This window comes from Camelus dromedarius, chromosome 8 (genome assembly GCF_036321535.1).
Source record: "Camelus dromedarius isolate mCamDro1 chromosome 8, mCamDro1.pat, whole genome shotgun sequence".
Taxonomy (NCBI): domain Eukaryota; kingdom Metazoa; phylum Chordata; class Mammalia; order Artiodactyla; family Camelidae; genus Camelus; species Camelus dromedarius.
Window position 1 is genome coordinate 4,058,605 of NC_087443.1, and position 17,057 is coordinate 4,075,661.

Below are 17,057 nucleotides of genomic sequence, written 5' to 3' on the forward strand. Positions count from 1 at the left end.
CATGAGATTAACATCAGCCTTTATATGGAGCCTGAAACTAGTAAAGCACTTGATTGTATTGAATTAAGTATCACATTTTTGTAACACTGTTTTTATGGAGTGTGGATACTTTATTCCTTCTTTCTTCTTTCATTTTGGCATAATGAATTCCCAGCTGGTTTTTGGTGGACTGATCAGGAATATTGACATCTGACCCATAAGTAATGAGTAAATAGTAGCAGAGCATTATCACTATTCAGAAATCTCTCCCTCACCAAGTTTTCCTAAGTGGTAGCATCGGTGCTGGAGTTAAGAACTTTGACCCTCCCCCCCAATTGGCTTATTGAGAGAAAGATAGTGGGCAGAAGCTTGATTTGGACTTGTAATAAAGGGTGCAGCGTATGAGTATAGAGCTTGGGGTCTGCCGCTTACCAGCTTGAAACCTTGGGCAAGTTTCCAAACCACTGTACTCAATTTCTCCCCCTATAAAATGGTGATAAGAATAACATCTCCTGCACTGGGATATCATGAGAATTATATGTTAAAGCACAGAATTAGCATTTAGAACGCAGTCATTATCTTCCTCATGAGCTCCCTTTAAAACCCACAGTGACCCACAGCGTCAGTGACTTTATTCTAGGCTCCTGCCCGAAGGTCTGCAGAGGGAGCCTAGTGCTCATAACCTCCTGTTTTTATCCCAGTCCTGGAGCGATGTGTTTGCCTCTTTCTTCTTTGCACTGAGGCACTAAAAGGGGGCCCACCCCCAACCCTACATGTTCCTCTTTTAACATCCAGTGCTTTAGAAACACTGCTTAGAGTTTTCTTGGTGGACTGTACCCCCTGAAATGAGCAACAAATGAGAGATGCAATGTAGAAACGTTGTTCCATGTAGAGCTCTGAGTTTCTTGTGGTACAGAGTACAGTTGATCGAAGGCCAAGGTAGGGTTCCTTAATGCAGAGATCTTCAGGGCTGAGGGGGTTCTGACCATAATGACACCTGAAAAAAAAATCAAGTACATAAAACCATATTTAGTTTTAAAAGGAAAACCATATAACTAAAGGTATTGATCCCATTAAATACACTATTTTATTTGTTTATGTTAAAAATTACTTACTGGTTTGGAAATAGCCAGGTGTAGATACAGTAAAATTGATCAATTTCATTGAGAGTTTTTTTAACAGTTGTTCATATCTTATGTTTTACATCATTGATTACGGAGATATTTTCATTTTTTTCTTCCCTAGTGTGTCTACCTTTCTTAACTTTTCTAACTGAAACATTTATATTATCCTTTAAAATTTTAGGGCAGTTTTAAAAAGTTATGAAACATTTTTTATTATTGATTTTGTTGTATACTGGAGGAACATTAGATGGAAAGTTAATTAGTGATAATCTGAATTTTAGTTTGGTAAAAGACAATAGTTGAAATTGATGCCAGGAAGTTTGTACCTAGTTTTTCCTTCATTATTTGACATAGCTTGCAAAATGCCAGCGCAGCAATTTTTTAATATAATGACTTGTCTCCTTTTAAAATATGCATTCTTGAAGAGGATGATGGAGGTAAGTAGAAAATAGTTTAATGTAGTGACTTGTTTTTCTCCAAGTTGATCTGTTATAAACCCAGCAGCCCAACAGCTGTTTTGTCCAAATGGTCCAGTGGCCCTGTCTAAGCTTTTCCTGCTGTGATTCCATAGGGCATTCTCATTCTGGGGCCTCACCACCCTCCCTGTCCTAGGCAAGCAGTCAGTAGTAAGAATGAGAATGTCGATAATATGGTGAAAACCTTGCATAGAGTCTACTGCTTTAAAAAAAAAAGGGGGGTATGAATTGCAAACTGACAACATAATTATGAATAGTGGTAAACTTGCATATTATTGTGCAGTGACATCATGGCTAAAATCACTATTTGCAACGTGTGGCCCCTTTCAGTTTTAATTTAAAGTAAAAGGGCTCAATGACTTTTTTTCTTCTTGAGAAAGAAAGACCTGTGGCTCCATCTTAGAAAATTGACACCTTGGTTTTTCTTTGCCTTTTTTTTTTTTTTTTTTTTTTTTTTTTTGTCCTCCGACTCTTCTTAATACTGATTTCTAATTCACATGTCCAGCTAATTCAGATTCATGGCGCTGCCTTTTCTGCCTTTCTCATGGGCCTCTCTTTCATTTTTCCATGATGCATTTTTTGAAATGGCTTTTTCTCCACCTCTTTATATTGATGAAGAGACTGACCCTCTGTTAAATGACTCTGATTGCATAGGCGGAGGTGAAGCCTCTGTGTCCTTCCCACCAGTGAGCTGCACAAGGGCTGCAGACTCCTGGGGATCTTCCACTCCCACTCTGCTCCCTACAACATGTTTCCGTTGTCCCCACAGAGGAACCTAAGGTGTCAATAGTGACCTTGTGAGGTATGTAGAATGCCTCCTGGAAGGACAAGGCGAGTTAGGAGGAACTAATAAGGAAGTTAGGAAGCAACGTGCTCCAAAAGTTCATGGCAGAGAAATTAATAAGAAGAAAACTTTTTCAATTATCTTTTCTCTTCATCTTCACTCTCTTCATTTTCCTTAACGTTTTTGATTCAACCCACCTCCCTGCCCTGGTGGTTCTTTCTTCTGGAGTCCCATGGCATTTTATTTATATTTCTATCATTCGAATTATTTAGGTATGTAATTTATCTTTTTATACATATCTGTCTCTTGTGTAGACTCCCAACATTTTAAGACCTTTAGACATATAGTATATACTTAAATATTTGAGTAAATAAATGAAGATCTGATGTTGAAAAAGACGTAAATAAATAAAATATCTACTCAGCACATAAATGCAAGTATTTGATGGAGTTTTGTGTGTGTGCTGAAACATCCCATGGACCATTTTAGGGGCTCAGTACCAAGTTTCAAAAGTTACTCAGTAGATTTACACAAGCAGATAATTAACTTTAGTTTTTGAATTCATGGAGAACAGGATCAAGATGTCTGGGTGTGAACAGAGACTGGATCATTCTGGGTGCATCTTTGGAAAATCAAGGCCCTTATCTTTAATAATGTGAGTGATCAAGAGAGTGAACAGAGGGCTGATTTTAGAAAGGCTACTGGGGCACAGAAAATCCTGGAGGAATATATGGAAGGAGAGTAGAAACATGACAAACTTTTTGTGTAGAAATCCTAAAAATTGTGTTTACATGCTGGCTGAAAGAATTGTAACCTACTCTGGCTCCAAAAAAAGGTTTGAGCAACTTATGAATATATAAGGTGTCCAAAAGGGCTGGAAAGGAAAATAGATTAAAATGAAAGGAATTTAGGATGGAACAATAAAATGAAGCAGAATGTATTTCAGAAGGACTAGCAGTTTTTAAAGGTAGTTGCAAATTTACCCCTCAGGTTGAAAGTAGAAAGGGAGGTGGGAACAATTCTATATCGTGCCCTGGGTCCGTGAGATTCAAAGCAGTAGTCTCAGAGGCACAACTTTTTTGGCCTCCTGTATCCAAAAGAGACTCTGTGGGATGTAATGCAAATACAGCATCACCTCATCTCCACCTTCAGTCCTAATGCTCTAACACGTGTTCAGTGGAGGTGATGCAGAAATTCTGTAAGGGGCCAAGGGCATGCTTGATAGCATTCATCTCTCAACTTGCTACATGGTCAAGGGATAAAATGTAGAACAGGTCAGTCGTGTCTCCTATAAATGGCTCTCCATGTTCAATTTTTCAAAAAATCAGCCCCCATTTCTCCCTTATATATGAAGCAAAAGCTCATGTGCTGATATCCTTTGCTGGCAATGAGCAGTGGATCCACACTATTAAATAATCCAATAAGCAGAATACAGGGTTGGCCCCTTTTAGGAAAATTACATATTTACCGCATCTGCACTTGTGGAAGGACGTGGTACACCAGGATTAGAGACCTCTACCGTCTATTAGGCCGCTAGTCATAAGTCATGCTATTGAAATGAAATGTAATGAATTCTCTTTCAATTAAATTGAGTAGATTTGGATCAAATTGATGTATACCATTAAAGAAACTGTAGTTTAATAATTTTGTGTAAGTGCATATTTCCTTAAAATGTAAAACTTATTAGAGGCTGCTTAATTCATTTTCAGGAGGCATAACTGTATATGTTAAAGGGGTGATTTGATTTATTTACCATTCGTAGCAGAGCGGCATATCCTACTCGTGTTTCTTGCTGTCCTCTTACAAATGTGAGACTCATCCAGGTATATTTTGTCTTGTAAGTCGTAGGCTTATTTGTGGTGATGAAGAGATCATCTCTGAAACATATTTGGAGTTGTGGGGAGCCCAGACACTTTTGTGAGGGAACTTTAAAGAAAAAAAATGGAACATTTAAAGTTTTGTTAGAGATGCTCTTTCTTCTACTTTGCGTCACAGTAATGTTTGTTCAAACCAGGCTTGTTTCCTGATTCTTAAGAAGGGAAAGTGGAGTTGGCAGATGTCCCCTTGTAACCTCACCAGTTACTCTTTAAAAGCCATCATCCTAGTTGATGAATGGGGCCCGGCTGCCAGCTCCGTAGTAGAAGGCAGTTCCCGAAAGTGCTACCGGGCCCTGGGAGAGGAGAACGTGGGAGTTTGCACGAGAGGCGAGCATCTTGAGGGTGCTGTAGGGCTGAGCGGGTTTCTCACGCACTCTTGCCCACCGACTCTAGACCTGAGCTGTTACTCAAGCCAGCTTCCTGGTCATCGGTCCCCAGCATGCTTGTTCCACGTTTTGCAATTTCTCAGTCTTACCTTTACTATTTCTCTTTCCCTTCCTTTTCTTCCTTTTACTTTCTACTATCTTCTTTCTCCTTAACATTCACTTTTCTTTCTTCTCTATTCTCATTAATCCCCCCTTACTTTGTAGTAGTTATTCTGTGCATTTCTTTCACCTTAAAATCTTGACCCTCTAGAACTCCTATACTTCAGCTTCTGATTTTGAAGAGAATATTTTCATGTATAAGATTCTCCTAGATGTAACACACTGATTCAAGGAAATAAGAAGTATAGTGAAAGAGAAGGGGATGGGAAAGTCAATTCAATTCAGGTCACATTGATTTAGAGGGAAATCCACTGTTTTTAGATGTAGGTGTTCAAAATATTGGCTGATAAATCTTTCTAGTTCATTGTTCTGGCGAGCTGTACACATTCTTGTTCACCATCAGAGCCCAGGAGTTCACTTTTGGGGGCAGGTCCCCAGGTCTAGGACAACAGAGGAAAGCCAGGAAATGCTGTGTGCACTTCTGCTGTCTGGGCGGCTAGTGTTCCACCAGGGGACCCTGTGGGCTCCTCCTGCACTAGCCACACAGAGAGGAGGAAGGGACACTTTCTCTTCAGTGCAAAGCCCCAGGGCCTTTACTCAAGTCTCTTGTACTCGGGAGGATTTGGAGGTGACTTTTAAAAACAGCAGAAAACAAAAATGTTCGAGTCTAGACAGGATTCAATATTAACTCTTCCTAGCCCTGCTGTTAACGATCTTTCTTCCAAATTGGCTAACTCAGGCGTTAAGTTCGGAGTAGAGGCTTGTCAGTGTAAGAGGGAAGAAGCCCTTTTGCTTAACTCAGTGAAACAGCGTTTGTCCGGGGAAGGGCTTGTATTTTAAGGCCACTTGCTAATTCTGTGCCACAGTGACGCCTGTTGGTGAGTGACTGCTTCCTGGTCTTCTCGGTGATTTTTGTTCTGAAGGAGACACTCGGAGCTCAGGTGGTGCCTGTGCCTTCTGTCTGATCCCTGCCCCTCCCTCCCTGCTCAGCTCCCTCTCTCCCTGGTGGCTCCCACTTCCACGGTTGGCTCATTCTTTTGATCTCTCCTTTCATCCCCTCTTACAAGTACTCAACAGATACTTTAAACATCTGCTGTTTACCAGGCACTATTTTGGATGCTGGGGGTTCAATAAGGGGAAAAAAATCTACAAAATCTTTTGTCTTCATAGAGTTTGATAAATATATCAGCAAACAAGTGAATCGTGTAGTATTTCATTTGAGGAGCCACACTGTGAAGGAATCACCAGGGAATGGGGAGACCGGGGAGCGGGAGGGGCTGCTGCTGCTGAATGGCGGGCCCAGAAGGCCTGCGCGAGCTCAGAAGGAAGAGGGCAGGGAGCGGGGTGTGCAGACGCCCCCGCCGCAGAGAGCCGGTGCGGGGCGTGCCTGGTGCGCCCGAAGGCAGCAGGAAGGCCGTGCGGCTGGAGCGGAGGCGGGCAGAGAGGTCGGGGGGCGGGTGGCTGAAAGAAGGCCCGCGGGCCCGCGTGGGGACGGCGCTTTAATCCAAGCGAAGTGAAAACTTTCCGCGAAGTTTAACACTATGCTGTATGATTTAAATAATAAATGCCTTGTATTTTTTCTATAGCATTGTCACATACACCAACTAAAATGCTACCAAACTGGAAATGTCTAAAGGGTCCCCAAGAGTGACTGCTGTGTCTTGTCAGGTGTCTGGTCTGCGTGCCAGTCAGGGGTGCGCAGACGTGACAGTCAGGAGACAGACTGTAGTCTTCACGTGGCCACCAGCTGCCTGTGCGGGGCCTCGGGTCTCTCACTGCAGATGCCCAGCTTGGACACGATGAGTCATTTTCAGACTCCGGTCCACGCAGCCCTGGGGATTCCTGGAGGCTCTGTTATGTTTTTGTTTGCAAACTACCATGCAGGCTTCACTTAGAAGAAAGTATCCCCGAGTTTAAAAACCAAAACAAAACATAGACTTGGGTGTCCCTTAGGTTTTCCGGCGTGAAAGAATCTGCAGTCCCATAGATTCTCACATGACAGACACGAAGGAGCAAAATCCCTTATTACTCAGTGCCTCTTGTGAGTGCTCCTTACCTCTCATTAAAGTGGAAGGTAGATTGCCAAATAGTCAGATAAGACATTCGACATTCCATTCTTCAGGACTGGTGAGTTGGCTTCTATCATTGTGCAGACTTAAGGGACTAATATAAAAAGTTGAATGTCTTTGCAGGTACTTCCTGGCACAAATAGAAACTAGCAATTGAGGAAAATAACCATGATTGACATGTAAAGACGAGCATAGGGCTAATCTGACTTTGAAAATAACTAATGACATGAGTGTTAGTCATTTTGTGTGTTAAATATACTGAAAAGTAGTCATGTCCTTATGACATAAAGATATAACTGAAAGGTAACCTGGATATGTTTGATACTTATGATTAAAGATATATTTTAGTTAGTTTTGTTTTCTGATCAAAGAAATGGGAAAATTTGCTCTTTAATATATTGACTGTCTTCTTCCTTTTCAACCCAGAATCTCAATCTGCTGTTTTAGAAACTCCGAAAAAATGTTCAGATGCTGTTCAGGAGGTAAGAAGATTTGACTAGGATGTCGGATCCCTTTCTCTCTTATTTGTCTAAAAATTGTGACAAACTGATTTCTCTTCCCATCTGCCCACTCGCTCGGCTGCCCTGTTTCTCAGCCTGCACGGGAATCAGGCAGGTGGAAGGGGGTGCTTTCTTCCATTCAGACTTTGCCAAGAAAGTCAGCCTTGAGCTGGAACTGAATACAGGTGTCTCAGATTCTGTGTCATTGTGTGTCCAGCCAAGGAGCTGAGCCCGCAGCGGCCGCTCTGCGCAGGGAAATGCGCCTGGTTGAGCTAACAGTCATGTGGATGAGAAGTTTTTAATGTGTTAGAGCTTTCCTAAAATCAAATAATATTCTTCAGTTGCTTTGGTTGGATAAAGCATTAGTTTAATTTGCACAAAACTTTTTTATTCTGTTAATAAGGAAGCCAAGTTTTATGACTTCTTTCCCTGCACAAATATGCACCTCCTGCCATAATAGGAAACACTTATTGGGAAGGGTAATTGTGTTTAGCAATTGCTCTTTTGGGTATAAAACCATTTTTTAAATTTATTTACATATTCTCCCACTATACTTTTTAAAATAATTTAGTATTAGAAATTGCCAATAAGAAGAATGTTTTCTGGAGTGTGGTCTAAGTAGAAAATGAGACAGTTTATTCCTGGGTTCCAGGCTCAGGTCTGTTTCTGGTTAGTTTGTGACAACATACTCAGGCCATTTTGGGGCATAGTGTTCATCTCTGTAAAATCAGAGAATTTGATCATTTTTGAGAATTTTTCCAAGTGTAAAATGAGTTCCCTCTAAGTGAAGCAGCCCTGCGTCACACATGAAAGTTTGCTCCTCCTGGAGGAAAAATAAGACTATAACGATTGAGAACTTCATTTCATAAATCCACTCCCGTGCTTTTCAGAAGTATGTCTAGATTGGTCATTATCATAAGAGTAAAGATTCTCTTAAGGGTAATGTCGTAGGACAGGTTTTCCCAGCTTCTTTTTTTTAGAGCAGAAACCCACATCAGGCGAGGGGACTTGGAGGGGCGTGGTGGACCCAGCTGAATGTTGATTACTGTGCAATGATTAGCTGACAGTGAATATGATGAAGGAAAATAAAAAGAGGTCAAGAGAAACAAAGTGAGATATAATTACAACAAACAGGGCCCTTAAATGACCTTTTCATTATTTCTGCAGCGCTTTTCATTTTTGGCACGACTGAGTTGTGACCTGAGATGATGTATTAGATTTTTCTAGTTCTCATCTCCCGGGCATGTATTACTGACTTCCCTGTTATATATGATAATGCCAAAGAAAACCTGGACAAAAAGTGTCCTACACAACCAACAATGATAAAACACATACAACCTTGCTCTAAATATTAAGACTCCAGCTGTAATAATTCAAGGTAGATATGCATGTGTATAAAATTATAGTGATTTTCTGTTTTCCTTAAGCTGTGAACCAATAGTAAGCAGAAAATCTGATGAACTGGGTGATTTAAAAACAGCCTGGCATCTCAAAGATGAAATACATTGATTAAAATTTCACACCTTCTCATTTCCTTGCTGCCAGTGAAGTGTCTAGAAGCTAGGAAATGTAATACACTAATTGGGAGGTGACAATATTTGGAAGTAATTGAGGTCAAGCACTCAGTAATGACATCACTTGCTCTTGGAGTCATTAACTCTTTGTCATATGTTTACTTAGGGACTGATTCTTTCCTTAGATGATGTGCATCTGTGTCATAAAAGGCTAAATAACTGGGCATAAAAGGGTTCAGGAAACCAGAATTAATTACCAATTTACTGTGCACCTGTTCTTTTACTGTATTATGCAACTCTTATAATAATCTTTTAAGTAATTATTATAATTCATATTTAATGATAAGAAAATGATGTTTATAGTAGGTAACTTGCTTAAGGTCAAAAAGGTGATAAGGGGTAAGAGCCAGGATGTGAACATAGGTCTGTTTGACTTTATACCTTACGTTGCCTCCTCTGTGATAAAAATTAAACCCTGTGAGTGAATAGCCCTGTGGATATTTCATACCATCTCGTGCCAAAATCATCAAAGGCTCCTATGGAATTAGGAAGTTTTAAAATAAAACTACTTTCTTTAGACCTCATTTACTGATTATTTTAATTTCAAATAATATGCTCTGAAAATCTGCTCTGTCTATAGAGTTATTTCATGAAACTGAAAAAGGACTTTCAATTCTTTTTTTTTTATTCTTTGGCATTTGAAATACTATTTATAAACTGAAATCCTTTTACATTTTTACAGTATATAAATATTGTAGCCAAATGTCAATTACATTCTCTAGAAACATTTGCACCTACATTAAAGATTTATATATGGTAGCAAAACTGGTTACCACCAGTTTTCAACTTATTTTTACTTTTGAAATTATATATAAAATGTGTGCTTTGAAGTATTTTCCTAAAACTCTTAACGTCTTTCTAATGTAAATGGACTAGTTGAAAGGTAAATAGAATAAAATTTGATCTTTAAAAACTCTAGTTTTGGGGGAAGAATTGGTAACAGCAAGCAATTGAAAGTTGAGTCTACCCACACATTAAGATATTTATTAATTATGAATAGCCACATCTATTACAAAGTGCTGGATAATGATAAGAAATTAAACAAAATCAGCATCCTCTTATCCCATATGTTGTACAGTTTATATGCAAATACATTCTCAAATGTTAGAAAGATGCTTCTGATTTGAGGGAAGTGGCAAAATCTTATTTCAGTCCAGTTTTAACCTCCTTTGAAATTGGCTTAAAACTCTTCCCCTGGGATCCTGCTCTGATCAGTCCTCCTGGATCCTCTTAACCTCTCAATGCCTAACTGGGTTGCAGACTTAATTGAGGGATTGAATATTCTTTTCTATTGGTTCTCCTTTTAAAGAGTCTCCTGTAGTGCTCTGTATACAGTGACCTGTCAGTACAATGTATTATCAGCTTCAGAAACATCTTTATTAAGAACAAATCAAGGAAATGCATGTGAATAATGAGGAGCAGCCTGGTCAGTGGTATTTGAGGGTTTGCTCACATGTGTCTTGGCAGAGACAAGTTCAAAGAGTAAAAAAAGAATTGTTCAAATCAAAAGAAAGGTGTGGGGAATGTAATTCTGAAGAAATAGAAATGGAGACATGAAAACAAGTCACTTGAATTGTATTAGAATGTATTAGATATATCAAAAGGTGGGGAAAAAAACGTTTAACGTAAGTTCCTTCTAAACTCTAAGGCAAAAAGTGACCTGCATTCACATGTTAATTATAAACCCACAAAACCACAATTCACAAGACAAGTACACAGCTAAAATATAGACCAGAGTAAGAAATAGAGGGGTTCAAGAAGCTAGGCAAAGACATGTTTGAGATCCAAAAACATGGGTTAATCTTCCTTGAAGTTTACCTCAGACTCTGCTCATTCTTAGGTGCTTGATAAGCACTTTGACTCAGTGAGTCTGGGGAGGGCTGAGGTGTGGCTGGGGAGGGCAGAGACACAAGGATACCTTTGTGGAGGCACCAGTTTTGAAAATGGGTAACACTTTGGCAAAATGTTCAACGAAATGTGTTAAGGGGAAGATAGGATTTTTCTGGAACGTACAATTTTATTTTATGGAAACTCTAGATAAGAGGAAAAAAAATTAGACATTTTAGTTTTAGAAAAAAGGAAATAAGAGAAACTATTCTGTCAGTTTTAAGAATGAAAAGCAGTAGGCATCTGGAAAGCAGTTACAATTTGAGATGAGAATTTGAAAAAAGCATTAGAGCTCACTCACTGTTTCCACTTTTCTCTGGGGCCATAGGGCTTACAGTGAAATGAAGTTACGTATTTGCTCTACAGAGCCTTAGAGGGTGTGGAATTCCTTCATGCTGGGCAACACTGGTAATGACCTGGGAAGAAAGGCAAATAGTTCAGGCAGCTGATCTAAATGGGTAACTGAGCCGATAAAGGTTCTTGGCTTATAAAGGGTGTTTATCTTTTACTGAACTTTATCGGACGCCTGTTGATGCACTATGTGCAAGATATTTGTAGTAGGTAGTGAAGGAAACACAAAGAACTGTAAGGTCCTGGGCTCTTCCGTGTACATGAAATGATCTGCAAGATGTAATGTGACTTTGTCAAAGTATTTAGTGTATGTTGCACTACAGAATTTTAAAAAATGGGAACGTTGTTGAGAAATTGTAATTAAGGACAGCTTCTTAGGAAAGGTGCAACTTAGATCAAGTCCTCAAAGTGATCACTTCTGGACAGGGGGAGGGAAGAAGAGAGAGTGTGCAGATGGAGAAGAGAGTGAAGGTACAGAAGTAGACATGAACGTGGCGTTGAGGCGGGGAGGACACTGACAGATGCAAGGGTCCTGGGGATGGGAGAGGCCGCTCACTCCATTCCTCCAGCTTCTCGGCCCGCCTCTGGTGCTTCTGCCCGCCCCACCGCCCCGCTGCAGCCCAGCCCCAGCCCTGGTGGGTCACCGCAGCCGTCTCCCAGCAGATCTCTTCACTTCCAGTCCAAGCCCCTCCTGATCTTTCCCCCACAGTCCTCCAGAACTGTCTTCCTAAACTCCAGATTTACTCGTGTCTGATGTCTGCTCAGACCCACTCGATGACTACTCATAGGGTTTCAAAGAAGAGTCAGACTCCCGAGTTTGACGTGCAAGGCTTTTCCTTGCCATCCTCTGCCGTTAGCCTCATCCCCCACTATGTCCTACCTGTTCGGTTTGCTCCAGCCTTGAAAAGGCACGCTAGTTTTCTGAAAGCTTTAGCATCCTTCATGTCTGCCTTTTACATTTTTTTTCTTCTGCACTCCTACTGCCTTTTTTAATCCAATGAATTCCTGTTTCTTAATCTAAACTCATGTCACACTTCACTCCCTCCTAGACACTTCCCTGGAGAGGCCTCAATCTAGAGACTCCTTTTTGATGCCCCTTCTGAGATCCCTGCACTTCCCTTCCCTTCTCATAATTGGTGTGTTATGCGTGTCTCAGAGGTAATAGGGCTCCTTTAAGCTATGACTACCCATGTTCTGTTTGCCCCTCCAGTATCTAATACAGCGCCTGACATTTCTGGGCAGATCAGAAAGTGACAAACGAATAAACATACGGGAGACCACACTGACTCAAGCAGAGGTGCGCCCTGGGAAGTGGTGGAAATTTTGCTTATATTCACACCATAGTGATTGAGGACTGGGTTTGGAACCAGTGTGTCTGGGCACAAATCCCAGTTATACCACTGTTAACTGGGGAACCTCAGCCATGCTTTTTATTCTCTATGCCTTAATTTCCTTATCTACAAAATGGGGCCAATAATAACTCCTGTCTCATAGGTTTTTGTGAGGTTTAAATGCACTAATTTTCATGAAGGGCTTAGAAGAGCTCCTGGCACATGGTAGGCGCTCAGAATGTAAGCCGATATTTTGTCATTATTATTGTCATGTCTGAGCAGTACTCTGGCTTCCAAAGTTGCCTTCTTAGTGCAGTTGATCCTCATCATTTAGAGATTCTGTATTTGCAAGTCTGACAACTAGCTAGAAGTTATTTACAGCCCTGAAACCACTGCTTACAGGCCCTTTACTTCATTTGCAGACATGTGCAAAGTGGCGAAAAACTGGAGTCACCTGGCGTGCACCTTCCCCAGCCAAGCTGGAGCGAGGCAACTCTGCCTTCTTGTTTCAGCTTATTCTGTAAATAGTGTCTTTTCTGCCACGTTTTTCACCTTTTTGTGCTTTCTGCTGATGACTTTGCTGTTTAAAATGCCTGCAAGCATAGGGCTGCAGTGCTGTTTAGTGTCCTAGGTGCAGGAAGGCTGCGATGTGCCTTACAGAGAAAATGTGTGTCTTAAATTTAATTTATGTATTTAATATAATTTAAATATATTTATTATAATAAATAAGGTAACTTGAAACTGAAACACACATAAAACAAGGTTATGTGCTGATCAGTTGAAGAAAATGTGGCTGGAGGCTCGTGGGAAGCGGTCTCTGTTTCCAGTGCTCACTAATTCATCGTTCACGGTGACTTCATAGAACGTAACTGCATAAGGAGAACTGCCTGTATCTCATTTAAGCCTCGCAGTAGCCAGTGCAGTAGGCAGGGGAGGTAATTAGGGTATCCACATTTCACAGGCTATTAAAGACCTTACGAGCCAGGTAGAGAATTTAAAATGTCTTATGCTCAGCATAAGAGCCATGAGTTTTTGAGCAAGGACGTACCATGATAAACCCATGTTTAAGGACCTGATGAGAGAATGTCGTTTTGATAGGAAGAGGGGGGCTAGAGCAAATCAGGAGGACCAGCTCTAAAACTCGCAGTTATGAAGTGGGGAGATTCTGAACTAAAGAGCTGATATGATAAAGGAAAATTAGCAGCCAAAGGTTGAAATAATGGCTTTGGTAACCAGGTGACCATATCTAGGGTATAAATTTAGGCTGTGGTTCTCAAAGTGTGGTCCCTGGAGGAAGTGTCAGCATCATCTGGAAACTGGTTAGAAATGCAAATTCTCAGGCCCTGCCCCAGGCCTCCTGAACTGGAGACTCTGGGGGTGGGGCCTGGCGGTCTGTGTGTCAGCAGACCCTCCAGGGGATTCTGCTGCACATCAAGTTTGAAAACTAATTAATTCAAAAAGTGAATCAAAGCTACTACCAAGCCTAGGTAAACTGCAAGGCAGAGAGGTGATACTTGTTTACAGGATGAGATGCATTTTAAATATAAGGGAAAAGTTAGGTAATCAAATAGAAATATTATATGTCAAGTAGAAATATTATACGTCAATTATTCCTTGATAAAAGATAAAATTAAAAAAAGCTATACAATCACAAAATGAATGTGAAATATTGTTGAGAGGGAAAAACTTGCAAATCAGCAGGACAGAGCTGAGAGATTTAAGATGAAAAAATTGTTGAGCTCCCCTAGCACAGAGAGAGAGGATTGTGGGCCAAGGACAGAGTCTTGGGAATTACTCAGGTTTGGTATTCTACTCCAAAAAAAAAAAAAAAAAAAAAAAATTCAAAAGAGGGAAGAGGAAAGCAAATGGAGACGAGAGAGTGTAAAATTATACAGGCCAATCGAGGAGAGGATTTTTAAGAAGGAAGGCATGAGAAATCATTTCATAGTCTTTATACAGGCTACATTGGAGCTGTAGTGTTGGCAGTGAGAACATTAGGGTCACCAGGACAGCAGTTCCAGCCGAGTGGCAGCAGAGTCAGAAGGTATAGCTCTGCCCCTCGGGGTAACATTCCCAAGCCATTCCATTTGATTTTCTGTGAGCTTTGTTTGGAACTTTAATGACATTGGGGGCTAGTTGGGTATTGACGCAGGGAGGTGGTTAGGGGGTGAGACTCTAAGCTGCGTTGTTTATGCGTGGGTCATCAATGAAGGGAAACTGTGACAGACTGTTCTTCTTCCTTGCAGTTAATTGGGACAGTGAAGGAATGTTTTGCTTTAGAGTATAGTTCAGGACTTTGCCACAGCTCAGGTCATGGGAGAGAAAATTCAGAAGATATGAGGGAACCAAAAAGGCTGTTTATTTCCATTGTTTTCTAACTCCTTTCCTAAACATGCTGTTTATTACCTCCACTCTGGTCATTCACTAATGATGGTGACTTTAACCTTCCCATCAATCAAATTATCAACTACTGCCGTAGATGTTCAAAGTTACCCAGCCAGTTATGATTTCTGACTTACCCCTCTCCTCTCCACCTCACATTTCTCATCTAGGCAGTGAAGGGATTGGAAGAGATTTGTCATTTCCATTCTAATTCAAAAATGTTATAATTTCAATAGTTCGTCATTTCCACTGTAAGGATTCCAGAGATGCTGTTTTAATGCTCTGTGAGAAACCCTTTTCCATAATATGTTCTCATTTAAGGCACCCCGGGTATGTTATTTACCAGTTACCGTATGTTCTGATACTCCCTGCTTTCTTGATATTCCTTTTCAAAGTTGAGATTGATTATACTTTATTTCTGTGCATAATCTGGGTTTCTTTTCCTGTAGAATTACAGCATGTTTTGGCTTATTGTAAATCTGGAATCTCATTGGTTTTCTCCAAAACCTTAGACTGTTTTAGAATTTAGAGCATGAGAAACAGAGAGTTTATATGCTTCTATGAAGAGTAAAATTCATATTTTACAGACGTCTAGAGTTATCCTAACTTGCCAGTGACATGGCCTTAGAATTTAGCAGAACTTGAAGATCTGAATATTAAAGAAAATGAATTACATAGTAAATAAGTAAAGTTTCAAAGATGAACAAATTAATTTTCAGCAGAAGCTTTCCATAAATGTATCTTGGCTTTCTTTTCGACACTTTTAGCCTTAATATTATAGTAATGTTTCTTTTTCTGGGAACCAGATAAACTTTATTTTGAAAATACTTTGTTGAATGTATTATTTTTTGATGGCAACTTGTATTTTGTGATATTCAAGTAATCAAATAATTTATAAGAAATAACCAACACTACCCACATATAAGATTATACAGAAGTGAAAGAATTTTGGCTGACTTATTGTATACAGTTGTTCAGCCAAAATGGATGGCAGATCTACCAGTTATAATGATTTATAGATTTGGACTAATATTTTTAAAAATCTCAAAATTGGTGATATATAAAATAAAACACTGTGTTGACTAAAATAGATTTGTTATCTTTCCTCCATTTGTAAGGATGCATCCATTATATAGATTCTGTACAAAATTGCAAATATCACTTTTTCACTTTTAAAAATTTTATTTTAATTTTTAATAGAACCTGATTTAGGATCAATCTCTCCTTCTTCTCTTCCTTTTCCTTCTCTTTTTCTTCATGTCTTTTAATTTTTATACTGCTTTTCATTATATTCAAATCTATGACGAAAAACAGCTGGCCAAGGTAATAACATTTAAGAATTAAGTCTGGGAGAGAATGCCCAAGGGATGGTGGAGTAGAAAGGTCCTGAGCTCACTCCTCTCATTGGCACACCAAAATCACAACTATTTGCAGAACAGCCGTCAATGAAAAAGACTGTAACCTACCAGAAAAGATCTCCTTCAACTAAAGACATAAAGAAGGAGCCACAGTGAGCTGGATAGGAGGGGTGGACTTGTGTTGCTGTCAAATGCCATATACCCAAGTGGGCAGCCCACAAACTGGAGAATAATTAAATTGCACAGGTTTCTCCCAAAGGAGTAAGGGGTCTGAGCCCTATATTGTGCTCCTAGCCCAGGAGTCCTACACCAGAATGATGAGCCCCTAGAGCATTTGGCTTTGAAGGCCAGCTGGGACTCCACTGATAAAGAGTGCACACAAATCTCATATGCTCCGAGACCCAGAACAGAAGCAGTAATTTGATTGGAGCCTCTGTCAGACTTACCTGTTGATCTTGGAGAGTTAGTCACAGAGGCCGGAGGCAACTGCAGCTCACCCTGGTGACATACACACTGGTGGCAGCTGTTTTGAAGGGCTCATTCTACCACATGGACACTGGTGCTGGCCAGCGGCATTTTGGTGCCAGTGTTGGGAAGCCTCAGGCCAAGCAACTAACTGGGCAGGGACATAGTCCCACTCAGCAGCAGACAGCCTGCCTTAAGTCTGCCTGAGCCCACAGCTGCCTCTGGACACAGCCCTGCCTGCCCACCAGAGGGCCCAGGACCCAGTTCCACCAACCAGCGGGCAGACACCATCCATAAGAACACTGCAGCACTGCAGTCTGTGGACTGGCCCACCCACTAGCAGGCCAATACAAGCTTCAGGACAACCTGGGACCCACAGAAAACTTTGTCAGGAACCAGCCCCACCCACCAGTGA

The 17,057-nt window shown here is 40.6% G+C and overlaps 1 protein-coding gene across 2 annotated transcripts in view; it reads left to right on the forward strand.

The window, feature by feature from the left end:
- FMN2 (formin 2) overlaps positions 1–17,057 on the forward strand; it is a 285,581-nt gene that overhangs the window by 79,129 nt on the left and 189,395 nt on the right. For both annotated transcript variants that reach the window (XM_031460837.2, XM_064487855.1), the window contains exon 4: positions 7,221–7,276. In XM_031460837.2, coding sequence (XP_031316697.2) covers positions 7,221–7,276 — 56 coding nt within the window. The remainder of the gene's footprint in view (positions 1–7,220; positions 7,277–17,057) is intronic.